The 26,301-nt window shown below is 48.3% G+C and overlaps 1 protein-coding gene across 4 annotated transcripts in view; it reads right to left on the bottom strand.

Moving 5' to 3' along the window:
* Window positions 1-26,301, bottom strand: part of USP40 (ubiquitin specific peptidase 40) — a 2,045,603-nt gene that overhangs the window by 1,081,295 nt on the left and 938,007 nt on the right. For all 4 annotated transcript variants that reach the window (XM_069616007.1, XM_069616010.1, XM_069616008.1 and 1 more), the window contains 2 exons: window positions 20,896-20,980; window positions 20,670-20,740 (listed from right to left, as the gene is read on the bottom strand). In XM_069616007.1, coding sequence (XP_069472108.1) covers window positions 20,670-20,740; window positions 20,896-20,980 — 156 coding nt within the window. The remainder of the gene's footprint in view (window positions 1-20,669; window positions 20,741-20,895; window positions 20,981-26,301) is intronic.

Genomic DNA, 26,301 nt, shown 5'->3' with positions numbered 1-26,301 from the left:
GTCATCGGTCGAAAGCCCAGCGGACTTAGATTTATGGGGCTTAGACACTCTACCTACCTTCAATTTCTTCTTACATTCCCGCAAGGCCTTAGACGCCAGGGACTGGCAATCCTAGCAGTCGTCGGTGTCGTGGCTTTCGCTGAGAAACCGGAGGCAGATGTTGTGCGGGTCCGTGAGGGACATTTTCGAACCGCAGTCCCAACATTTTTTAAAGCCCGACTTCAGGGTTGTAGAAGAAGACGAAGACATCGCTTTTGAAGAGAAGAATCAAGGGCGCTGAGATTCCGAAGCAAACACGTTTGCGGAAAAAACAGAACTGAGGCTATGGGCGCCGTGCATCCTATATATAATATCCAGTGACGTGGACCCTCAACAGAGGGCCTCGAGGGACAACAGATCGACGTCATCGACGCAGGACGGTCTCTGCCGAAAATGTTCCGAAGCAGCACAGCTGTGGACATTACCTGTCATAGATGTGGAATACATCGGAGGACACCATCCCCTCGAAATAACTTTCCTGGATAGGGACTAGCAGAGTAGTGTGCATTTGACCATCCATCTGGAGATGGCGCTCTTTGATATGTGGTCGCCTTCTCGACTAGGTACTATGGAAACAAAGAGTTGGTCTGTTTTCCTTAGGGGTTTTGTTTTGTTCACGTAGTACAAGACCATCCTCCGTACATCAAGTGTATGGCGGCTTCTTTTTGCTGAGTTTGACGGATTCTGAAAAAAGGCAGGAAGTTCTATGGATTGGTTTACATGGAACTTTTAAATGAACTTCAGTGAGGAACCTAGGATGTGTTCGGAGGACAACCTTGTCCTTGTGTATAATGAAAAAGGGGTCTTGTAGAGACAAAGCCTGTAGCTTACTGACTCGTTTTATGGAGGTGATAGCTACCAGGAATGCAGTTTTATAGGTAAGATGCTTTAGGCTGGCCTTGTGCATAGGCTCAAAGGGTGGCCCCATGAGCTTGGAGAGCACAACATTGAGATCCCAAGCCGGGGGAGGGTTGGAAATGGGGTCTAACAGGGTGCATGGTGAGATCATTTTTGGGCACAAGGAAGTGCACTGAACAAATACCCTTGTTTACCTAGTGAATGGGGGTGGCTTATACAGCGCCCTTTTCCAGAAAGATTTGCACCTCTTCCAGCAGGATTTGTACGTGTGTTGGTTATAGGCGTCTGCTCTTTGGTAGGTGGTATCGAGGTGGCCAGTGGAACTTGATGCAGTAACCCTGGGTGACGTTCTTTAACATCCACTGGTCTGATGTGATCCCCTCCCAGGCGTGAATGAATGACAAAAGACCCCCGACCGGGGAGGCGTGGGAGGGGATCTGAACTGGCGAATCATTTTGTGGTGTAGGCTGGGGAGCCTCTTGGAGTAGAGTTCCTGCCTCTACCCTTGCATCTACACTGACCTCTCTGCTGGTACTGGCTTTTACCGGATAAGCCCTGGCAGGAGGACCAGGGGTTACTTAGAGCCATTTTGACCATGGGGGGACCGGAAGAAAGACTGTCCACAAAAGGAACTGCGTGAATTTGAGCCTCCCTGCTGGTGGAAGGCTTGGCTGTGATCTGGCTGATTGATTTCAGCGTCTCATGCTCTTTTTTTAGCAGTCTCCAGGGCGTCATCGACGGCCTTGCCAAATAAGTTGGAGTTTTCGACAGGTTTATTTATCAGAGAGGCCAAGTCTCTGGTTTGAATCCAGAGTTCTTCAGCCAGTTGTGACTCTCAAGTAGAGTACCCTGGTCTAGAGTGCGTCCAGCAGTCTCAACTTGTCCAAAGTGTTCTTTAATATATTATGGGTCACCTGCCTGCCCTCAGTCACGACTGCCAGCAGGCATGATAGAGTGGGCTCTGGGACCTCTTGAAGGCCTTCCTTGAGCTTGCCTCATTGGACGTCGCTGTAACTAGCGAGAAGAGTCGTATTATTAGCGATACTGGTTGAATAGGCCGCAGATGTGGTAATAGGTTTCCCAAGGGCATAACGTTTTTTGCAATCTTTATCCGGGGGAGCTTCCGCCGTGGACAGTGACACCCCCTACCCTCTTTCTTCTATATACATAGGGCCAGATGGAGACAGCTGGAATAACTTTTCAACCTGAAGGTTGACTGCCCTTGTGAAGGACGGTGACAATAAAGGAAGGCGTTTCTTTATTGAATTGAGTAATGGAATAGCCCAAATAGTGGGAGGTTTTTCTTTGAGAATATCTTTAGTCAGTCAGGGACGGCCTCTTTTGTAGCGATCTGAAAATTATCTGCGGCTCTCTTTAGGATGGCATTAAAAATAACATTTGGTCATCCACAGGTGATGACTGCCTTTGTTAAGATGAAGAAGGTGGATCTAGACAAATAATGTCTGGGTCGGGTTATGTGTGGGTGAAAGCCAAGGCCCCTGATCTGCTGGCTGATCCTGCTCCCAGTCCAGGTCCTGGTCAGCTGTGTCCTGATCAAAAGGATTGTCCTCGTATGTATCCTCCTGTTCTGAGTAATCAAAGACCTCCTCTTGGTGGACTTGTGAAGGAATGGGAAGCTTCCCCAATTTTGGTGGAATGGGACAGGAGTCCTCTTCTCTAGGTCTCTTGGGAGTGATATATTTATCTGAGAATTCTATAAATTGGGCCATTTTGTTCATATAATTCTCACATCTCTGCCTAGTCCACAGGGAAGATGCATAAGGGTCTAGAGGTGGAAAGGGCTGGTCAGAAGGGGGAGATGTTCCTAATAAAGCCTTAGAGAGAAGCTGGGGCGGCTTCAGGATACGCCTCTCGGAAAGAGGGGGTGCCCTTGTGTTCTTCCGCTGCCGAAATAATAGGCGCAAGACTCTTGCGTATTTTCGGCGGCTGAATGCTAGGTCTCGACGCGCCTGCCGGCGCCGTTGACAACTCCGCTAATGCCTTAGGTGCTTGCGCACCCTTGGATGGCATGTCGGCAACCGTGTGTTTTTTTGGGAGAACATCCTTGTGAGAGGAAAGCCCAGTCACATGCAGAGAAGACGGTTGCGCGGAGGGCACCGGACCGCAAGGTTCGGTAGACACCGTCAAAGTTTTCGGCGGGCCTGTTGGCGTTAAGCATATCGACATGTTTATCGAAGAGGCCTTAGGGGTTGTGTGTTTGGGGCTTAGGTGGTGCGTGTATGCCCTTGTCGCCAGGGTATGAACTCCCCATAAAATAGCCGGTGGCCTGTCTGTCGGGGCCAGGCTGAGGATTCTGCTGGAAGGTCGAAGGCTTCCAGTTCGGAGCCATGGCTGCAACTGGAATCCTCATCATCCGAAGCAACGGCGCCAACGGGGGAGTGACTCTCAGCCTGCATCGGGTAGGGTGCCCACCAGTTTGTGCGGCTGTCCTTTAATGTCTTGGAACAAAAGAGATTGCAGGACTTACAAGAACGCTTGTCGTGGTCTCGAAGTAGACACATATTGCAACGGCAATGGGTGTCCTTCCAAGGGAATTTCCCATTACACAACAAACAAAATTTAAAGGCCGTCCTCTCCATAGCAGAGGGAGACGGCAGCCAGACCAAATAGGGAAAGGAAATGCATTCTTGAAAAAGAAACCTAGGGCCCCACACTCTCTCTCTCCATTCTCCCTTCTGGCCCGACTCACACTTCAGGGCACACTCTGGATGTTCTGATCTCTTCAGACCTTCCCCTTTCAATCCCTCTCACCACTCCTGTAAAGGCTGGCCATCTCCCAGCTTAATCTTCACACTGAATCTGTTGGGTGTCTTCATGATCATCAGTCTGGCTTCAGAGCTGCCAGGAGCACGGAAACTGCTCTCCTAAACATCCCTGAAGACCTGCTCTCCAACCTTGATTCCAACACCCCGTCTGTCCTCATCTTATTTGATCTCTCTTCTGCCTTTGACACGGTCAGCCCTTTCATCCTGCTCAACCGTCTCCGTGATAACCTGGTTATCACGGATCAGGCTCTGGCTTGGCTGACCTCCTTCCTCTCCGATCGACCCCTCCCAGGTCCAACCAATACCTGGCCCTTCTCTCTAGGCTGCACTACTGCAACAGTCTCTTTTTAGATCTGCCGGCCTCTACTCTCCGCCCTCTGCAACTCATCCAAAACAGGACTGCGATACTTGTCCTTGGCCTCAAGCTCAAGGATCGTATCTCTCCAGGACTAAAATCTCTTCAATGGCTCCCATTGGCGGCGAGGATTAAGTGCAAAACCCTCTGGATTGTCCACAAGGCTTTCTGGGGCCTGGGACCTCAATACCTTCAACTCTCTCTTCCTAAATATCTTCCCTCTCGAGCACTTCGTTCATCCACCTCCAACTCCCTCAGGGTCCGTCGCTTCTCCAAACAGCGAGTTGGTGGTAGATCGCTTTCTTCTGCTGGGGCCTCCGTCTGGAACAGCCTCTCTGAAACTTGAGGAAAACCATCTCCGGTTCCGGAAGCACCTCAAGACCTTCCTCTTTGCTTCTGCCTTCTCTCCTCTCCCTTGCTGATCTCCCGGCAGATTCTTAAACTGCACTGGTTACCTGGCTACCCTCTGATCTCGGGTCCAGGTCCCCTCCCCGTCAGTTGCACACATGCTCTGCCCCCCCCCCCCCCCCCGGCAACCTTTGCACTCAGGGACTGCTCTGTATCCCTACAGCCCTCACTAGCACTTGACACCTGATGTCTGTACTTACCCTTGCAACCAGCTGGCAGCACTTTTATTGATTGTCCTTATTTATCTTACTGTTATCCTATGTACTGCACTGTCCCCTCCCTGCCTGCACTTTTCCCCTGCCCGACACTTGCGCAATCTCAATGTCACCTGGCCTAGTAGGATCGTTGTCTCTGTGTTCCCCGAGTTTCCTCTCCCTTGTCTCATCGCACCTTCAAACACTTGTTTATAGGCGCATTATAAATACCATATCATATCTCCCTACTGTAAGAGCCTGGCCGGAGTGCCGAGGCCACCCAGTCGACAGGAATCTATCAGTACACCAGTCGTCAAGCAGTAGTGGATGTCTTCGGCGGCGTGAATCCACGAAGCAGTCGGCAAAAGGAAGTAGTTGGGAGACTAGACGACCATAGGTCGTGGGCCAAAGAAACAATATTGAGCAATATTCACTCTTGCATCCTCCGCATAAGGTGACCAACTAGTTGGCCGGAAAAAAACAATCTGAGGGACCTCGATGCGTGAAGGATTTTGGGTACACTACACGCCACGTTAGGGATAGCGTTACAGTCATGCCCATGTCAACGTCCCCTTTCGATCTTCGAAAGAAAGATCGAATACTCTGCGATTACCACTGGATGTCGGATTATATGCACTGCATGTGATTCTAAGTAGATTCACACAATCAGAAACATACACATTAATTCTTGTGAGAAGATAGAAACGCATTTACCAGTGCAAAACAGCTAAGAAGTTATGTTTAAAACCAATTCAGGGTTGATAATCATCCCACAATTAGAATAGGGTGCTTAAACATCACCTGTCCCATGAGCCAAATGGGCTACCCTGTGACCATATACAAAAAAAAAGGTTGCAGTCACAGGTACTTCAGTAGACATTAGTCGGACCAGGAAAAAAGTAAAACATCTGGGAAACCAAAAGGGAAAAAAGCAAAAAAAAGGTTATAAATCCGATAAAATGAGACAACAGAACTTCCAAAAAATAAAATTCCGCCTAATCATTGCATTCCTGTTTAGATGCCCACCTGTTCCATATTCATTCCTAAGAACCTAAGTCCTAACTTATCCCAGCATCCAGAGCTTGCATCATATTTCTGGATGCTGGGTAAGATACCTTCCAAATTATTAACTATGTTTTTTTAAATCGATCTTGCTTTAGATCTTTTTAATGCTAGGATGCACCTGGGACTAATATTTCATTGGGGGCACTTTTCAGGCCAAGCATGGTGAGGCCAACGCTGCATTGGACAATAGGTGTCATACCTAAGAACAATTTGAGAGAGTAGTACACTAACTCCTAAGTAAGTGTCGATGTGTCATGAGACATTGATAGTCTGAACCAAGCCTTGTGAAATATAGCCCTGATCTTAAGTTTTTCCACATTTTTGCAGCTGTTAAGATTGGGATATTTAACACAAGCTTCCACATACTGTGGCAAGATTGTCTACAAGCACAACATACTGGGGGAGAAAGAACCCTCTGTGCGCCCTACACCAAGTAAGATTCTAAATGTTTTTGTGAAAATAAAGTTTTAGTGATCAGGAGCTCAGAGTTGACAAGTTACATGTGTGTAACACATCATGCACTATGTTTTGTCGCTTTCGATAGAGCGAAAGAATCCCTGACCACTTGATGAGGTCAAATGGGTATGAGAGACAAGAGATATAGAGATAGTCGAGAGGCTTTAATCTGCAACTTGTAAGGTTGTTGTTTTTCCTTCTAGGTGAGGGAGATGAAGATAGGCCTGATGCTCCTCCAAAAAGCAAAGACAGCTAGAGCAACACAAATGGTTGCAGGTGGTCGATAGCATTTGACACAGCAATACCACCCAGGTATATCAATGAATAGTACACCTGAATACCCTTTTGTTAGGTCTAACCATAAGACTGTATAAGTTTTAGGTACTTACCTGTAACTGTATTTCTCCAGCATTGGTGTATTTCATAGATTTAGATGCTTGAATATTCCAAGTCATCAGCCTGGGAATCCTCGGTGATAAAAAATAATTATTTTATTTTTTTAATATACACACATTGCTACATAGCCATGCATGTACATAGCCCATTATGGCCTATGAGCTATTCTATTGTGTCGTTCCTCGACCTCATTTTGGTCCTTTATAGCCCCAACCAATGAGGTGGCAGGGCTTAAGCTCCGCCCCCGGCAGCCATCTTCAGATTTTGAACCGTAGAGACTTCAGTATGATGGATGCGGAGCATAGCAGCAGCCTCTCAGGGGAGGCGGGCGGACGCATGTGAATCTATGAAAGATACCAATGCTGGAGAAATACAGTTACAGGTAAGTAGCTAAAATTCCTCCAGCATTGCATCTTTCATAGATTCAGATGCTTGAATAGGATACCAAGCAGTTAAAACATGCCACCATCATAAACATATATGCATAGATACAGAAAAACATTTCTGATCAAACCTTTACCATGCAGCAACACAACGGTTACATACTTCGGGAAAGGTGGGAAAAAAGGAGGCTGGTCCTACCTAATGCAAATAGATGGAGGAGCACTGCCTGTACAACTGCAGTTTCTTTGTTGGTATCTTCAGCCAGGCAGTAGTGTTTAGCAAACGTGTGCAGAGTGCTCCACGTCGCGGCTCTGCATATGTCCTTCAAGGCCACCCCTGCGTGGAATGCGGTTGACGCCGCCCTCCCTCTAGTGGAGTGCGCTGACGGCCGTCTAGTTAGAGGGTCGCCTTTCATCTGATGGCAGTGGGTGGTGCAGTATGAAACCCAGCATGCCAGACTTTCTTTAGAGATATGCTGTCCCTTGGTACGGCCAGACAAAGCAATGAACAGTCGGTTTGAGGAGCGGAACTCCTTGGTTCTCTGCAAGTAAAACTTTAGAACTTTTGCAACGTCCAGAGAGTGTAATGCTCTTTCTGCCTTAGAAGAGTGATTCTGGAAAAAGGTTGGCTAAACCATGCGCTCAGTGAGTGTAATTTCCGACAGTACCTTGGGAAGGAACTTAGGATGTGGCCTTATGATGACGCGGTCCCTCTGGAACAAAGTAAACAGAGGTTCAGACGACAAAGCTTCCAACTCACTGATCCTTCTGGCTGATGTGATGGCTATCAAAAAGGATGTTTTCCAAGAAAAGAACTTTACGTCGCATCTGTGTATGGGTTCGAAGGGAGGTTCCATGAGGGCTGTCAAGACGGTATTCGGGGTCCAGTTCGGAACTGGCATGGGCGTAGGAGGATAAGTACGCATCAGCCCTTTCAGAAAGACTAACCGCCGGCAAACAGAGCAAGAATTGCATATCCAGAGTTATTGTGTACGCTGCTATGGATGACAGCTGGACCTTGATGGAGGACAATGAAAGCCCTATCTTAGCTAGGCACAATAAGTAGGGTAGAACTTGGTCAACCGACACAGTGAGAGGATCGAGGGCAGATCTCTCGCACCACTTGTAAAAACGAGTCCATTTCCTGGTGTAGACGACTCGTGTCGACGGAGCTCTCGCGGCCCTGATGATATCCCAACGTTCTGATGGTAGCTTAAGAGTTATCCATTGGGGGCGTGGCTACAAGGCCATGTGAGCGGATGTGCTTGTTGTGGGGCTCCTGGTGATCCTACAATCATCCTTTGATAAAGTGCAGTTGCACTGGACTGGCGGGCATGGAACCATAAGCATAAGCTTATGAACACGAAGTGAACACTCGTGTGTTCGTCTGGAGCCCGCATGACATTTTGAACAGCTGATGGAGGCGCGCGAAGTCTGGACGAGATGAGGATCGGAAAATAAAACATGGCTACCCTCTGCGGTAAAGAAGAAGAAATTATCAGATCGATGGTGTCGATTACTGGGAGATGGACACAGGTGCAGGTGGAGCGGTTAGGAAGTATACCCTGAGGCGTGCCACCAGCGTGCTCGAGTGCTGCGGGCTGCTTGGAATCGGGAGAAACCCCCCCCCCAGGACAGCGTGAGAAGGATGGACTGCCGGCGCTAGGACCGCGCCGGAGTCGTGGGAAACAAAGCGGACCCCACGGCCCGAACAGGAAGATTGCCGTAAACGTCTGGAGAACGAGGAGGAGAGGCGGACCCCAGTCCTGAGCGGTCCGCCGGGAGCCGAAACCGCGGCGCCGAGACTAAGCCGCCCGCTCACGGGCTCTTTCCAGCGTGCGTGCGGAAGTTCGGAGTGGGCAGGGGACCGTGAATGGCATCGGCCCAGTTGGATTGTGCGGAGCCTGCGGGCAAAGCACCAAGGAGCAGGTATAGCGCCCCACATGGAGAGGGAAGCCGGCCAGATGGAACTGCAGAGGCAAATGTGAGTGTGACAGTAACCGAGCACAATGAATAAATGCACGCTGGCATGCATTAACTTGATCGAGCAGCATTTAGAAGGCCTGAGTTGACTATAGCAATCTGCTCTGTACCACAATACCTCCTGGCACAAACACAATACATTTAATGGTGCAAATCCTAAGGGCAGATACATGACCATTGCTAACATCCTGACACTGCCCCAACAGCAAGGAAGGAGGGGAGAAGCAGACCGGCTGGCCATTGAGGATATAATGTTTCCAATGGGCGCGTAGCCCAAGTAAATGACAATAGACAACGGGGCCCATGATCAAAAGGCCGCGAGCTAGTCGGCCAGCGAGTTTGGTGTATGGTGGATTTAGGGTGTGAATGGAGGCTGCAAGGCCCATGTGTGTGGCCTGACAACTGAAACTGGGGCCTGCAATTGTAGCAGTCATCCGCTGGAGATCCGAACACGAATCAGGGGGCATCTCCGTGGAAGTATAAAGGAATTGAAGAGAGGGCTCATACGATTACGTGGGAGAGCACAATCCATTGCGGCGAATAGGAGCTGGGCCTAGAACACCTCTGAGGCGTCCTCCTTGAACACAAGAGACTGTAGCGGGTTGCCCCCGGTGGAACTGCAGACCACAAGTGGCGGGGCTGCCTACGACCTATAGTGGTAGCGCCATGTCCAATAAACCTCCGAGACTCAAGGGGAAACAGCCTACGCTGGACGAATATGCCAGAACCCCACCAGGCCCGGAAGATGCCAGAAGCAAGGACAGGCCCCCTGCGAGTAGCATGGCTGTTACGGGCACGAACCAGGAGGTCCTAGCTGCAATCGCAGACTTGTAGTTGGCCTGGGAAGCCAAGCTTGAACTGGCTGTGACTGAACTAAAAACAGCACTGGACCGCAAGGTTGGAGAGGTGCAGGAAGAGGTGAATCTTCTACGGCAGGATGTCAGGCCCCTTGCCGAGCGCACTGATAACCTTGAGAAAGAGGTGAGCCTGAACACGACAGACTGTGCTTCACACAAGTCCGAACTACACGCCCTGGTGCAGCGGGTGGGCAATTTGGAGAACAGGGCGGAGGAAGCGGAAGGACGCGCCCGGAGAAACAACATTCGCATTGTGAGCTTACTGGAGGGAGCAGAGGGTCACAACCCCACAGAGTTTAGCGAATCCATGTTGCTGCAGGAGATACCCGGAGGAGCGCTGTCTCAGGGGTTCGCGGTGGAGAGGGCGCACAGGGCTCTGACGAGGAAGCCGCTGCCGGGTAACCCGCCTAGGCCAGTGATTGCCAAGATCATTAATTACCGGGACCGAGAAAGGATACTGGAGCACTTCCGCAAAGGTGGTACAATCCAGAGGGGAGCGGCAAATATAACAGCCTATCCGGACTATACCCTGATGGTGCAGCGGAGTCGGATGAACTTTGGGGCGGTTAAGAGGAGATTGAGAGAAGCGGGCCACAAATACATGTTGCTTTACCCGGCGAAATTGAAAGTCTTCCACAAAAACAAAACCTTTTTTGAAACTCCGGAGGATGTCATGGGATGGCTCGATATGCAAGGTTGCCCACAGGAGCCAGACATCCAGACGAAAGGAGGAGATGGAGGAGATAAGTAATGCGCAGTGGGGGCACCTGAAATGTGTGCGGCATGGAACTATGGGACTTGACTATAGTCAGTGATGCGGCCCGTCGGCCGGTAAAACCAGGTTGGAATAGAAAATGAGACACAAGCAATGTGATTATTGCTCTATTAAGGAACCTTGCAGAGCTATTCTGCACACCCCCATTTAGAGATTAGTTAGGTCATCAATAGTGTGGTGACACCCTGCTGGGGTCTTGGCCTGAGGTTCCAGGGGAGGTCCAAATGCGGGGGAGCCTGAGATCCAGGGATGGAGCTGGGCATTTTTTGGGGTAGGACGGGGAGGGGGAGGGAAGGGGTTGTGTGTAGTGGTTTGTTATAGTTGAGGAAAGGGAGGGGATGGGATGGGAGGGGGGAGGGAAAAGGAGTGGGGAGTTGGGTGTGTTTTTGGTTAAAGGGAGTTTGAATTTGGGTACAAGCCTATGTAGAAGGGTATGGAACTTGGAGTCGGACTGCGCCTGTGGGAGGTGGAATGGAACCTGGAGAAGCCATGGGGGACCTTAAAATAATAACATGGAATGTAAGGGGGCTAAATAGTTATCTGAAGAGAAATAAGGTCATGCTGTACCTGCACAGGCAAAAAGTAGATATTGCACTGCTACAAGAGACTCACCTGACACGTGGGAAAACGGATACGATTGCTAGGAAGTGGAAGGGGGTGATAGTGAGCTCATCATATTCTGCTTATGCCAGGGGAGTGCTTATTTGGGTGGCGCCACATGTCCCATTCCAAAGGTTACAAGAGGTGGCTGAGACAGACGGGAGGATGGTCATATTGAGGGGACTAGTGGAAAACAGGGAAATAAGCATAGTAAATACATACGCCCCGAACCAGAACACAGCGGCGTACATCAGGACATTGTGTACTAATGTGAGCAAGTGTGTGGGGAGCGCTGTGATTTGGGGAGGGGATCTCAATTGCGTACTTAACCCAAGGGTAGATAGGACAGATGGATAAACCCGCCCCGCGGCTAAAGCGCTGCAGACATTGTTGACTTTGGTCTAGAGGACGCATGGAGAATGTGCCACCCCCTAGAGAGGCAGTACTCGCATAACTCTGCCCCACAGCAGTTACGCACAAGGCTGGATTACTTCTTTACTACGCCTGAAGTGTTGGCAGAGTTAACACAAATAGAATATAAAGCAAGGGTTCTTTCGGACCACTCGCCCCTGATTCTCGGTTAGCAATATTGCCCCCAAGAGCGAGGATTCCGACATGGCGCCTGCGAGCGGAGGCATTGAAAGACCCCCTTTTCAGAGAGGACATGAGGTAGGAGATTATAAATTTCTTCGAGGTGAATACTGGGAGTGTGGATCCGGCAGGAACACTGTGGGAGGCCTTTAAAGTTGTGATAAGAGGGGCAGCCATAGCGAAATCTAAAGGACTACAAAGTGGCATTTTAGCTGACCTACGAGAGATGGAAGGGAAACTAGAGGAGGCCTTAAGGGGTGAAGATGACACTAATGAGAAATTAGAATTGATACCTATGTTACAGCAGAAATGTACGGAGCACTGGGACAGACTGTGTAATTGCAATTAAAAAATATGTAGAGAGGCAGCACGTGGGGGGGTGGGGGGGGAATAAACCAGGACAACTCTTGGCATGGTTATATAAGGGCGAAACCCCTAGAGTCACGATCAGGACCATTACAAGGGAGGATGGTAGTGTAGCGGATACTCAAGAAGAAGTTAACCAAGAGTTTGTAGACTATAAGATATTATATGCAGACCATGGGGAGAGCTGCCGAGATGCCATAACAGAAACACTGGAGAACATAGGGTTGCCCAAGATAAGCGAGGAGGAAAAAGAAGAGCTAGATGCACCAATCACCCTAGAAGAACTGGGGGTGGTGGTGAGACAGTTACCTACTAGCAAGACTCCAGGGGCAGATGGACTCCCAAGTGAATTTTATAAAGTATACATGGAAGAGGTTCTCCCCCCGCTGTTAGAAATGTTGAATGAAGCGTTTGAGACGGGAAGTTTGCCAGAGTCATTGAGAGAAGCGATTATAATACCGCTACCCAAACCTGATAAGCCTGGGCACAGCTGTAGCTCATATCGCCCCTTGTCGATGCTGAATCAGGACAGCAAGATACTGACGGCTGTCTTGGCAAATAGATTAAAAAGAGTAATTAGTAGATTAATACACCCTGATCAGACAGGATATGTCCCAAGCAGGAACATTTGTAATAATCATAGGGGACTCCAACAAATTATTGAAAGTGGTAACGAAAATACAGGTGAGATGGCGATAGTGTCCTTGGACGCAATAAAGGCCTTCGATTCGGTCAAGTGGCCATGGCTGATGGCGGCCCTATAAGGGTATGGGTTGGGGCCTGGATATGTACGGTGGGCGAAAATACTGTATAGGGAGCCGCTGGCCAGAGTTAAGACAGGATCGGTGCTATCTGAAAGGTGGCAGCTCAGCCGGGGCACCAGACAGGGTTGTCTGTGGTCTCCAATGCTCTATATACTGGCCCTGGAACCTCTAGAGATATATCTGAGACAACAATATGATACAATAGGCATTGAGGTGAAAGGGGAACAACATTTGATCTCTCTATATGCAGATGAAATGATGTTGTACCTGAGGTACACGGAAGAAAATCTCCAATATATCCTATAGGTAATGGATACATATGCGGGTTTTTACGGTATAGCGGTGAACCCCCAGAAGTCAAGCATGTTCCCAATGGGCAGGTATAGGGGGATTCCGGTGGAGCGGTTACCTGTATTGCTGGTGCCATGGGCGGTTGGAACGTTCCGGTACCTAGGGATAGACATTTACCACACAGTGGAAGAAGAGCATAGGTACAACACAGAGGTGGCCTTAAAAAAAAATTGAAAATTGCATGCGATTTTGGGTGAGGTTGCCCTTAGCAATGATGGGGCGGGGAGCAATGCTCAAGATGGTGGTCTTGCCTAGGCTCCTGCAATACTTTTTAACATACCATATCTGATACCTAAGAAGTTCTTCATTAAACTGTACGGTATGTGCAGGGAGTTCCTGTGGCATGGCACGCGGAACAGAGTGGCATTATGGAAGTTTACAGAACTTCTATGAAGGGGGGATAAAATTGCCCAACTACGAGGTTTATTATGTGACGAGCCAACTGCCATATGTTGCTAAATGGCTTTCTGATGAAGAGACCTCTGAATCCAGGCTGTGTGGGCAAGACTGTACACCCTTTTATTTGAAAGAAATGATGTGGATACCCAGGGCAGAAATGAAAGGGCGCCCCAGGATGATGTTGCTGGGGTGGAAGATGTGGCGCAGAGCGTGCAAGATGATGGAGAACCCATCTCCATGCTCTCCGCAGGTACCACTGGTTGCATTAACGGGGGCGGATGAACAGCTAAGGAAGATAATCAGAAACCGCTGGGAGCCGGTTGGGCTAGCAACCATGGGAGATATTTGGCAGGAGGGCTCAATCATTGCCTTTGAGGGGCTGCGGGATGAATCTGGGTTACATTCGGGCCAGTATATTACATATCATAGAATGGTGCAGAGAGTTAAGAAAATATGGCCCGAAACCGTGCTAGAGGAAGAACCAGATGCCACTATAGATATGATCTACGATATAGCAGAAGGGGAACATGAGATATCTAGATTATATGAGATGTTGATGCTTAAAGTGGGGAAAGAGATCACCCAACTGAGACTGGATTGGGAAACGGAAGTAGGAACCCTGATGGAAGATGGGATGTGGGAACGGGTACAAGGGTATCATAAGAAGGTTTCCAGAAATGCGAGATTGAAACAGATACAACTGTATATCACGCACAGGGCATATATGACACCCCAAAGGATATCGGGGTTTGAGAATGTAGGACGGCAGACATGCCCCAAGTGTGATGAGGAGAATGCGGGCATGGTACATATGTTCTGGTCATGCCCGGTCATTGAATGCTTTTGGAGCGAAGTGGAACGGAAACTGGCTGAGAAGAAGGTCAAGATCATAGTGTATACGGTGTGGGCTTGTTTGTTAGGGGGGTTGCCAAGATCAAAGAAGCTAAAGCATGTGAGCAAACTGAAAGATTTAGCATATGTGCTGACAAAGAGAAGAATCGCTATGGGATGGAAGACATGTCATAGACCGAGGGTGTGGTGGAAAGACTTGCAGAAATGGGCGGAGGCAGAAACCATAGTATGGCAAGAAGCGAGTGATGCCGGGGGGTTGGAGGAGACAGAGTCCCTGATGGCCTGGAAATCGTTAGTAGCAGGGCTGTTTGGGTCAATCTGAGACCCAGATGAACTCACGGAAGGGGAGAATCTGCCACAGGATGTAGATATGGAATGTGAAGATGTACAGGCTCGAAATGGGGGGAGGGATAGGGGAAGCAGTGATTCGAAGTAAAATGTACAATGGATCTGTTGATATATGCACTGTTTGGTTTGTATTGTTTGGAATTTAATAAAAAATGTTTAAAAAAAAAAAGATTCATCAGTTAACGCTGCTCAGGAACCATGCCTTGAGAGATGGGCTCCTTGGGTCGTGGTGGAGGACCTTGCGGTTCTATTGCGTCAACAGACATTGATGTGCCTAGAGGCGAATCGGGGGCCGCCGGGATAGATGCTTCAGAGTCGAGTGCCAGACTTGTCGAGCCCAATCCAGCGCAATTAGGATCATTGAACAATTCTGTTCCTCCAGTCTGCGCAGTACCCTCGCAATGAGGGGAATGGGGGGAAAGGCGTAGAGGAACCTTTCTGTCCAAGCCACTGAGAACACGTCTCCCAGTGATTGATACTCCGGGTACCTCGAGGCAAACCTTCGACACTTCTTGTCCTTGGTGGCAAAGAGGTCGCTCTGCGGATGGCCCCATAAGGCAAAAATCCACTGGATTTTCTTTTCGTCCGGCTCCCACTCATGCGACGATGTGTATTCTCTGCTTACCTTGTCCACTAGGACACTGTCCACTCCCGGAAGATGTTGTTCTTTTATCTGCACCACGTGGTGCAAGGCCCATGCCCATAGCCTTTGGGATTCTTTTGACAGGATCTCTGGCCTCGTGTCTCCCTGCTCGTTTGTGTAGTGCATGGAGGTCGTGTTGTCTGTCTGGACTGCGAGTACCTGTCCAGCCACCACCGGCAGGAAAGCCTTCAGCACCCACCTTATTGCCCTGAGCTCATACACGCTGATGTGGGGTTGGGATTCTTGCGCCAACCAAGTGCCCTTGGTTTAGAGTTCCGCAAGGTGAGCGCCCCAGGCTGATAATGATGCGTCCGTCCTCAGCAGAAGGGTCGATGTCGGTGCTTGAAACGGCATCCCTTGTTGAAGATTCCGCAGAACATTCCACCATCGAAGAGCCTTGTGTAAAGTCAATGTAATCTGGACGACGTCCTCCCAACATCTGAGAGCTTGTTTCCATTGGTGGTCCAGGGCCTCCTGAACCGGTCTCATGCGAAGCCTGCAATTTGGTATGAGGAATATGCACGAGGACATCATGCCCAGAAGGGATTTGTAAGAACGTACCAATGTCGTCTGTTTCTTTAGGAAGCACAAGGTTGAGGGTAGAATCGCTGCTACTCTTTCTGCCAATGGTCTCACCGTGGGAATGCTGGTATCGAACTTGGTGCCCAGGAAAAGAGCTGTCCTTCTGGGAACGGGGCAGGACTTTGTGTTGTTTATGGAGAAACCTAACCCTTTTAGGTGGTTGATCATCCTAAAAACTGCTGAGCAAGCCCTTGCGGCGGAACATGCTTTTATCAACCAGTCGTCCAAGTATGGGAAGACTTCCGTTCCTGTCCTCCTGAGCTTTGTAGCTACTGATGCCAAGCATTTTGTGAAAACTCTTGGTGCCGATTTCTGCCCGAACTGGAGCACTCGGAACTGAAAATGAAGCTCTCCCACCGTGAACTTGAGGAACTGCCTGTGAGCTGGATGGATCAGTATATGGAAGTATGCGTCCTCCAAGTCTAAAGTGGCCAAGAAGAAGTTCTTGTTTAACCAAGGAAGCACTCCTTGCAATGCTACCATCTTGAATGTTATGCGTTTGATATATTTGTTGAGCGCCCTCAGGCCCAAGATGGGTCTCCATTGAAAGTTTTATTTTCTGATGAGGAAGAAGCAGGAGTAGAAACCCTTCCGCTGCTTTCTGGAGCAGTTTTTGAACTTTGGACATGACCTGTTTTAACATGTGCACCCTGCACGAAGTTGGAGGCAGGGGAGGAGGTTGGTCTAGAAATTCTAAGGTGTGACCCTCTCTGATCCCCTGCAACACCCATTTGTCTGATGTAATTGATTGCCAGCGTTGGAAGAACTGGCTTACCCTTTCCCCCACCGGGGTGACACGTTGAGGGGACAAAATCGGATAGTTTTGTTTGCCTTGTGACTTCCCCTAGGCGGAGCCACGCCTGCCTCTATGGGAGTATCTGTTGGAGGATTGATACTTGTTCTCTTGGTACGTGCTACCTTGCGCCTTCTGGCCATAAGAGGAGTGGCCGTACCCTCTGTATTTAGAAGATGAGCCCCTAAAGGGGTGAAAAGACAGACGGTCCTTATCCTTGTCCTTTAAAGAACTGATGGCTCGGGTCGTGTCTGTGTCCGATTTGATTCCCTTCCCGTGGTCGTCTATTTTCTTCCCGAAGAGCTCTTGTCCATCAAAGGGCATGTCCAATATCTGCGCTTGGACTTCAGGCCAGAAATTAGTAGCCTTCATCTAGGCCTGCCTTCTGCGCACTGTGCCATGAGCCATCTGTCTGAAGCCTGATTCGGCCACATCAACGGCTGCGTCGATCATATGATCCGAGGTTGCTTCACCATCGGCAATTATCGATCTAGCCTCTTCCAGAAGCTCTGGTGGTAACTGCTTAGCCAATTTGGACATGCCGAGCCAAAGCTTGCAATCATATCTGGCAGTCATGGCCATCGCATTACCCGCTCTGATGGTAAGCGACGGCGAAGCCGATACCTTCCTGCCCATGGCTTCTAGCTTACGCCCATCCTTGTCCTGTGGTCCTGACAGCGGTGAAGCGGGATTGGCAAGCTTCTTCCTAGCCGCAACCGTGATAACAGAGTCCGGTTTTGTACGACCTCTCAAGCAATGCGGCACAGACTCGGGTGCTTTATACTTCTTCTCTAGTCTGGACACCAGAGCCAGAGTAGACAAGGGCGTAGACATGATCTTGGATCCAGACTCTCAGATGGTGTTGAGGAGAGGAATGGTGGTAATCGTCCTCCTGCGTTTGCCCCTGTGCTCATAAAGCCCCGATTTCTTTTCCTCTGATGCAACCTGAATTTTGAACAATTCTGCCGCCTTTCCTATTATGGTGTGGAAAGAGACCAGATCATCTGGGGTTGAAGCATCTCCTGGGGAATCTCTCCTCCTGGGCTTCTCGATGTACTCATCCCACTCACTGGCTGCGTCAGGCTCCTGTGTAATTTCGCCTTCTTCTGGATCAGAGAATTCTCTAAAAGGATCCTCCTGCCAATCTGAGATTGAAACTGAGGACGGCACCATTGTTGGATCCATATCCGGAGATCGAGGTCTATGCGATGATGCTGGTGATCGGACTGAGTCCTGCTCCTAGACCTTCGAGGAGGCTCAGGTGATTGTGCCCTCTTCTCAGGTCTACTCCTATGAGGTGAACTTCTTGATGTGCCTGGAGTTGGAGACGTGTCTCTCCGACGGGTTTTCGGTTCCAAGGGATCAGACGGCCTGCTCTGCTCCCTTTGATGCCTGTAGAACTCATCCATGATCCTCTGTACAGACAACATCAGTATTGGGTCATGATGAAAGTCGGCCTCTTCCATAGAGGGCTGCCAAGGGGGATTGTGCTGTTTAGGGGAAGGACAAGGTTGTTCTTCCACCACTTCTGCGTCTGAAAATTCCTCCTGGAGAATTACATCAGGAAGCTCTGCCATGTCCCACAAAGGAGAAACGTGCGCTACCATTAGTTCCAGCAGCTTCAGCAGCCTCAAGGAAACTGTCCTCAATGACAGGTGTCATCCTGGCGTGAGTGGAAGGTGCCTCAGGCTCCAATTCCTCCGTGTTTGATGGTACCTTTGTCGACGAGCATCCCCCCGATGGTAGTTCCGTCGACGAATGTGTTTTGGATGGTCGCTCCCAGTCAACGATTGCTCCGTGGATAAGCGTTTTGTGGAAGAGCTCGTGGACGAATGGTGTGTTTCTTTCGTCGACGACTGTTTTGTGGACGATAAATCAAATGACATGGATCTTGCCGTAGACGATGTCTTATGTATAATCGTCGTCGATGAGGGTTTCGTCAACGGTTTGGCCGATGACGGGCCTTTATCTTTCCCATCGCTCATGGATGGTTTCCCTGTCGACGAACGCCCCCCGGTTTTTTGCAAACTCCTCCTTACCATTGGAGGTAGATTTGGCTGAGGAATGTGACTTTTTCTGGCTCGAAGAGTCCAGTGGAGGTAGAAAGGGTATTAACTCCAGCTTCCTCTTACTTTTGGCAATGGGAGAGGAACTCCTTTCCACTGAAGAGGACCTTTTCTTCAAAGTTTGCCTCTCAGATGGAATGCTGGAGTGGACAGGAGCTGTTCTGACAGACTCTTTGTTCGAAGATTGATCCCTGGCTTCCAGATGTAAAAGAAGTCTTCTGTGCCTGTCCTGAAGTGTCTTGTTGGAAAATGTCTTGCAAATATCGCATTTCTTAATGTCATGCGGATACACCAGTAAATGTAATGTTCATGGGGGTCCTTCATGTAGACTAACTTCTTCTTGCACCTTGTGCAGTCCCTGAACAGGGGAGGCTTCTTAACAGCCTGAGATGCAGCCATTCTGAAGAGAAGGTTTACACAACGATTTAGACACAACGACAAGAGATAATTGTCTCAAAAATTACCTGAGACCAAAGCCCCTAACCAAGTGAACAAAGTGGAATAGATTTGAAAAATATATTCCACACAAAAAGTAGAAAAAGAATTGAAGAGCTCAGAGAGCTTGAGGATTCCCAATGTCTGTTAGACTGCAGTGAAAAATCTGAAGATGGCTGCCGGGGGCGGAGCTTAAGCCCTGCTACCTCATTGGTTGGGGCTATAAAGGACCAAAATTAGGTGGAGGCACTACACAATAGAATAGCTCATAGGCCATAATGGTCTATGTACATTTATGGCTATGTAGCAATGTGTGTACATTTAAAAAAAAATAATAATTATTATTATTTTTTATCACTGAGGATTCCCAGTCTAACGACGGTGAATATTCAAGCATCTGAATCTATGAAAGATCCAATGCTGGAGAAATATAATTAAATTGTGTCTTTATCCCTACAGGGATCATCAGGAAGACCAGGGTGATAGAGAGTTTGAATCTACTGCAAGCTGTTCCATGATGCACACATGTTCTGCCCCTGATGAATGTCTGGCAGAGTCAGGCCATACAGGACAAAAACTTGTATATGTTGGGCTAGAGAAACATAGCGGGACAAATGTGTTTAGTTGAGCCACGCTTCTGTTAACCAGGTCATAGTGACTTGTGAGAACGATTGATGTGTCATGTATAATATTGTGCACACATTTGTTTTATACAATTCGTATTGATGGAAGTTTTTATGTATAGAATTTTCTATACTGTTTTGCTGCGTTTAACATCTTTATTAATTGTGCAATAGAATTGAGATGTATATGAAATTGGTAACACTGGGCAGGGCTATTTGTTTGAGGCTCGCCCAAGGGATCGATTATGGTAATAACAGTGACACTTACCGTTTGACCTTTTTTTGGTTTATCTAATACATGTATTCCCACTAAGCAGAAGGGTCCATTACCCCACAATGGGTTTAGCCGATGTAAGATTGGTGAAAGAATAGTTGCAACAGTTCCCAACATTTTTTCCACCTGAAAATTAATTAATATTTTATAACAAACTTTATTACCGGAGACGAGTCTCCAAAGCGCGGGATCGGGATTCGAACATATGTTGCTATGCAATGTCGTTGCCCCTGAGCTTTATACCCAGCCCCTCAAGGTTTCCTTAAGGAAACCCTCAAACTAGTCATTTCTTTGCGACACTGTACCCGTCTTCTCCAGAAACATATCTAGAGCTTTACCTATTCTGTGAGCAATATCATAACACATCTCAAGCTAATTCCTGTTCAGTCCCCTGGTTATCTACAAACATCAAGTTATGTTATCTTACCTCTTTCCCATTCCACACAAAAATGTCCATGCCATCGGTGAGGTCAATTGTGGTAAGAGGCAGGTCATCCCCTAAGAGAACAAAGAACTGGTGAGACTCATTTTTGTTACAAACATACATGATCAGTCAAAAGAAACGTGAGTTGAAGTACAACCCAGCACAAATACTGCCACCCTCAAGTGCAACCATGGTTCACATTTGAAGTGTGCTAAGAAGGGAGTCTTACCTTTGAGTGTATGGTACAGATGAAGTCCAGCAGGTAGAGCCTTTGCCACACTTAGCACCACATCATCATCCCAAAATCCTAACAGCTAGTAATAGGAGAAGATTGCAAAGACAAAGAATACAATGTTAAGTATATACATATCACCGTCATTAAAAATTCTATGAGGGTCCCACCAAGTAGTACTCGGTGAGACCTCAGGTTAAGGAAAAAGTGCTAGATCAGCCAGTAACACAACAAATCAATTGCAGCCCACGGATCACCGGCCATTAAAGAAGTGTCAGTCAGCTCTCAAAACAAAGCATCCAGAGGTCAAAGAATACTTGTCAACTAATCTAGGATGCCACCCCAAAAAAGACAGGACAAGGACTGTCATAGGCTTACATTATAAGACTCAATCTGTGAAAGCCATTGAAAATGCAACAAGGAACACAAGACCAATAATACTTGAAAGACCACAGAATAAAAGAAAAGTCGATAACATAAGACACCTGTAAAATATTATATAATGCAAGGCACATAACACTGACAGGTAATCCAATGCAAGAGAAGGTGTTAGGGAGTTTTTACTCAAGTCCACCTATGGTTGGACTAAAGACTCACTCTAAGGTGTACAGGACACCAATTCTTAGGTTTGGCCAGAACTACCCAAAAGGTTTGGTAGATATGGCTGAGCAGCCAGACTTACTCTAGGAGGGAGAAGGGCTATACATAAGTACAAAGACCTCAGGGCACACCTATAGTCAGGAATATACTTTTACACAGTAGATTTATAAAAATATGGTTATTATAAATACTAAGGCAAAAAACACAATATCAGAATCACAGGTAAGTAAACATTGACATTTATACAGTCAGACGTTTAAGCATTGCTCAAGGCAATAGTAGACTTAAGATGAACACACGTAATTAGTTAAAGTAGCATTCAAGTTTAGCAAATCAATTCTTGTAACCAACATTAAGCAAACTAACACAGATACTGGTAATTACTTTTAGGCAGTCTACACTATAAAAAGTCCAACCCTATCTGGGGATAAGAGTCTTCGACTCAGAGGAGACACTGGGGAACCAGGGCCCCTGGATAGCAAAACAAAGTAAGACAAATGCTGTCAAAGTTGTCAAATTAGCAGGTGTCTTCTGTGCTGCAGGCAGGTAAAATGTTTAGTCAAAAGGTGGTTATGGGAGGTCAGGTAGACCCCCTGAAGGATTGTAGACCAAAGGATCAGTGTCGTTAAGCCTGAGAGAACACAGTTGGGTTGTCCACCCCAATGTGTCTCAGAAAGCCCGGAGTAGCCCGATTTAACACGGTAAGCACCCAGGTAAGTGCCTAGGAGAGGGACAGTACCTTTTCATGAAGAAAGAAGACTGTCACCGGCAGGTCCCCAGGTGAGGGGACAGCAACTCCCGTTTGGATTTTTGGCCTGGAGGCTGAAGAGTAAACCTTTGCCAGGAGAAGACGGTCAGCTTCTTTGGACAGGAGGCCCAGCAGACGATCTTCATGTTGCTGGCTCCTTAAGGTTCACCACAGGCATTGGTTCAGCGACGAGTGTCACATGGCAGGCTTCTCTCGGTTTCTCAGTCCCCGACTTGGAAGGGGAGACTTCTCAGAGCGCGCAAGAGTCACAGTCGGTCCAGCAGGATGCCCATGAATGTCCAACCGAAACTGCGCTTCAGGAGACGATGCACAGCTGATTGGTGCAGGTGCCAGGGTATTAGGAAATTGCAGTCTATGACGGTCAGAGCTCTTCCAGAGATAACTCAAAATGAAGATTAGCTCAAGACTGGATAGGCCCACCAGTCCAGGGGAGGAAGTTGTCATGTCTGGATCTTCCCTGTTGATCCGAGGAGGAGGCTGGAGTGGCCACTCAGCAGACCTTGGTGGTCAATGGCGGTGGCTGCAGACGTCGTCCTTCCTCAGATTTTTCATTCCATCGGTCGACTCATTCTGCTCCAGGACCCTCACCTTTATGCAGTGTGAGGAACCTGAGGGCGTCCTCTCTTCTTTCTCCCCACTACCCTCGGCTGAGGTGACCAGGGAAGGCGCATCGTTCTTGGATCCCAACCCTGGGGGTGGACATGCAACAGAGGGTCACCTGGTGAGACGCGGCATCCCCCATTTCCATTCCACGATGAATCCTCAATTCCAGAAGTATTCACGGGACATTTTTACCCTTTTCCCTATGGCCAGGATAACACCAGAAGATATTATCAGTTTAGAAGCACCAGAAAAAGGGAGAGGAAGAGGTTCAAGGGTGAGACATGTGTCCCCCTTTTTATGATGTAAATCAACCTCCCCCCTGCCTTTATAGGCTATTGTAAACCATCTTCTCATTTCCCCTCACTTAAACCATGATGGTACTGGGACGAGGAAGAGGCGACTAGGAATGGTGAACACTAACTGCTCATTTCACCACTCTGGTACTGGGACTAGGAAGAGGCCTGATGAGTACTGTGAAGGTCAGGCATGACCCAATAACTATGGCCAGTCAGATTAAACGTCAGATTAAACTGAGTACTCGCACCTGCAACCTGCTAAATGTTTGCATTGTACAAAATGGGTGAGAAGCAGCAGAGGAGAGAGGCAGCTGGGCCGGAGAGCGCGGCCATCCCAAGTGGAGCAGGCAACATATGGGCAGGTGAAAAGGACGCCGAGAGAATGAAAGCCAGGAAGACGTCAGAGCCATTGCAGGCCACGAGAGGGTCTGGGCAAAGCCAGTTGCCGTATGTTCCCTGTTGGGAGTGGGGAACACCTAGGAAACACTGACCGCTACAGGAGAGATCAGAGAGCGAGATCTTATCAAACTCAAATCGGTCAGGATGGTTTTGCTTCTCATTCTTAATTGGGCCTGTCCCATTATGGGGGTCCCACACTGTCCTCCCAGGCCAACCGAGGGCTCTGTGACCAGCCCAGCTTCTTTGCAATCTTGAGTGTCCTACCCAGTTCCTTTACAGTTCCCAAATAGGGTTCCTTCACCCCTTTCAGGACTCTGGGAATTACAGACTCTAGGGTATCCCAAATCCTCCTTCTGATGACCGATTAGCTGCAGGATTCCGGGATCCCATACCCCAAAACTAACTAGCGTGTACTCCTGACAGCAGACAGGTCATTGGGAGAAACCAACAAGGAGAGATACCCCATTTGCCTTGCCCTTTCAAGGACCCCTCCTGCTTCGTCCCCTCCCCACTCATTTTATATCCTTCCTGGCATCCGCTTGCTCCCCCACCTTCTGTTTTCTGGCTATGGATGACCTTGTACACAGGAACCTCCCGGTTTGGTGTAACTAAAGGATTCCTCTCCTCTTGGCAGCCTTCAGCTACTGGTATTATTAACCTCTTCTGTTTCACCACCTCCTACCATCATCTCTTTCTCCTGTCTTCATGTTACTACAGTCTCCTGACTGCTGCCTTCACCTGCCGTGGTTATCTTCTGACCTTTTTAAGCAACCACTGCTACATTGCTTCTGGACAGAACCTGGTCATCCTCCTTCCTTCCCAATGCAACCACGGACGACTCCTTCCCTCTTGGCTCAACCCCATCCGACTCCTTCCCTTTTAAAATAACTCCCTCCTCCTTTCTTAACAGAATCCTCCCATCTTCTTCCTCATTAGATGCAAACCCCCTCTTCATCCTCAATTGATGCAACCCCTGCCTCCCCCACATTTTTACAACTCCTTCCTCCTTTCCCTCTTGACGCTACCACCTTCTTCCTCCCCTCTTGATGCTCCTACCTGCTACTCTCCTTTTGATGCTATCGCTTCCTACTTCAGTCTTGATGCTACCAACTACTCCTTCCCTCTTGATGCTACCACATCTTCCTTCCCTCCTGATGCTACCATCTCTTCCTTCCTTCCTTCTTGATGCTACCACCTCCTCCTTGGTTTTATCACTTCGTCTCTACTGCCTTTACCTCTCCAACTTCCCCCACCTCTTTCGTCTCTGCCCTCCCAAACATTGTCCAATCTTCAACCACATCCAAATTCTAGCCTTTAACTTCTGCAACCCACACCATATGCCAGAGGTTTCTGCTTCATATTGGGTTTGGTTCCCTATGGTTTTCTTGGACACAGTCTGTATCCTTCGTCTGGAATTGTGGCAATGCGGAGATTAGCTGCCTTCTCCCCATTCACAAGAGTTTACTTTAGATTGGGGTGCCAGAACAAGCCTTTATCAGGCTCAGCAGCTATCTTGACATTCACTTGCCTGTTCCTGCTACTGTCGTACATTCCCAGCGAATTACCCAGGGATCCTGTTTTACCAGCATGAGAACTGGCTACTGGAAAAGCCTTTGGCAAACCTTTTAATTGCTCTGAAGGCGCATAGAATGTTGGCTTGGGGTTAACCCGCAGTTTTGTAACGTCAGCAGACGAACACCCTGCCATGAGACAATGGAACAGTGAGATAGTGTCACTGAGGGTTACAAATGACAAATTTGCAACATTGTGTTTAAACGTAGGTGAGATTTGCCATGAGACCATGGACAGTCAAGACCGTCACTTGTGGTTAAACCTGTGGTGGGAAAACCACATAGTAGTAACATGTACGACAGGCTCTGGGAGCTCCGGAAGCATCTCTAGGGGGTTTGGAAATCATTTTCTTGCTACCAGAGATTCACTGGTGAAAGTGGCAGGATAAACAGTGCCATTTTCATATGGGTGATAAGAGGGGTTCAGGCTTTCACAGGTAACCTCCACAAAACACCCACAGGCACATCATCCACTGACTCAGAGAGGCACCCAGACCCTTGAGACACCCCTTTTCGTGGTCCCCAACACCAGGCTGCGGACATTGCCACAGAGCTAATAAGTAATTCAGGCCACCAGCGCAGTGGACTCTATTCCCCATTGAAGTCTATTGTTTAGCAGTACTAACTCCCTTGTGGCCAGTAGCACAGGGAATCTTGTTTCCCCCTTTATTTTTACTTTATGGGCATATTCCCCTAATTCATGTGGTGCAGACAGGCTGGTGGCACTGGTACCTTATATAAAATGTATTTGGTGCACTCCTGTGCACTTTTATTGTCCTGAGAGCTGGCCATTTCACACCTATAGTGGCCAAAATGGCTAACCACATTTATGCCCGGTATTTTCAGTTCACCAACGTTTGTTGGCCATCTTCCTCCTGGGCAGGTGTAGGAAATGGCCAAATATGGTCATGCTCTTCGTCAGTGCTGGCTAGAGCCAAGGAATAGGACTGTGTGCTTGAAACCGGTTTGGTTGACCAGGGAACCCTAGAGAACATAACCCACACTAAAAACCAGAGTAAAGTCATTACAGTGGCTAAAGTAACTATATATGATTGAATAGCCATTTAGTGTTTGAATGATTCAGATCCTCTGATGGGTGAGCTCCAGTCAGGTCCAGCCTAGTTTTCTGTATATAAGGGGTTGTGACAGAATGCCATCTGGTGCC

The sequence above is a fragment of the Ambystoma mexicanum genome, chromosome 9 (assembly GCF_040938575.1).
Source record: "Ambystoma mexicanum isolate Mex_15411 chromosome 9, UKY_AmexF1_1, whole genome shotgun sequence".
In the NCBI taxonomy this organism is placed as follows: Eukaryota; Metazoa; Chordata; class Amphibia; order Caudata; family Ambystomatidae; genus Ambystoma; species Ambystoma mexicanum.
Note: the sequence above shows the minus strand (reverse complement) of the source record. Positions and strands in the feature narration are given on the sequence as shown.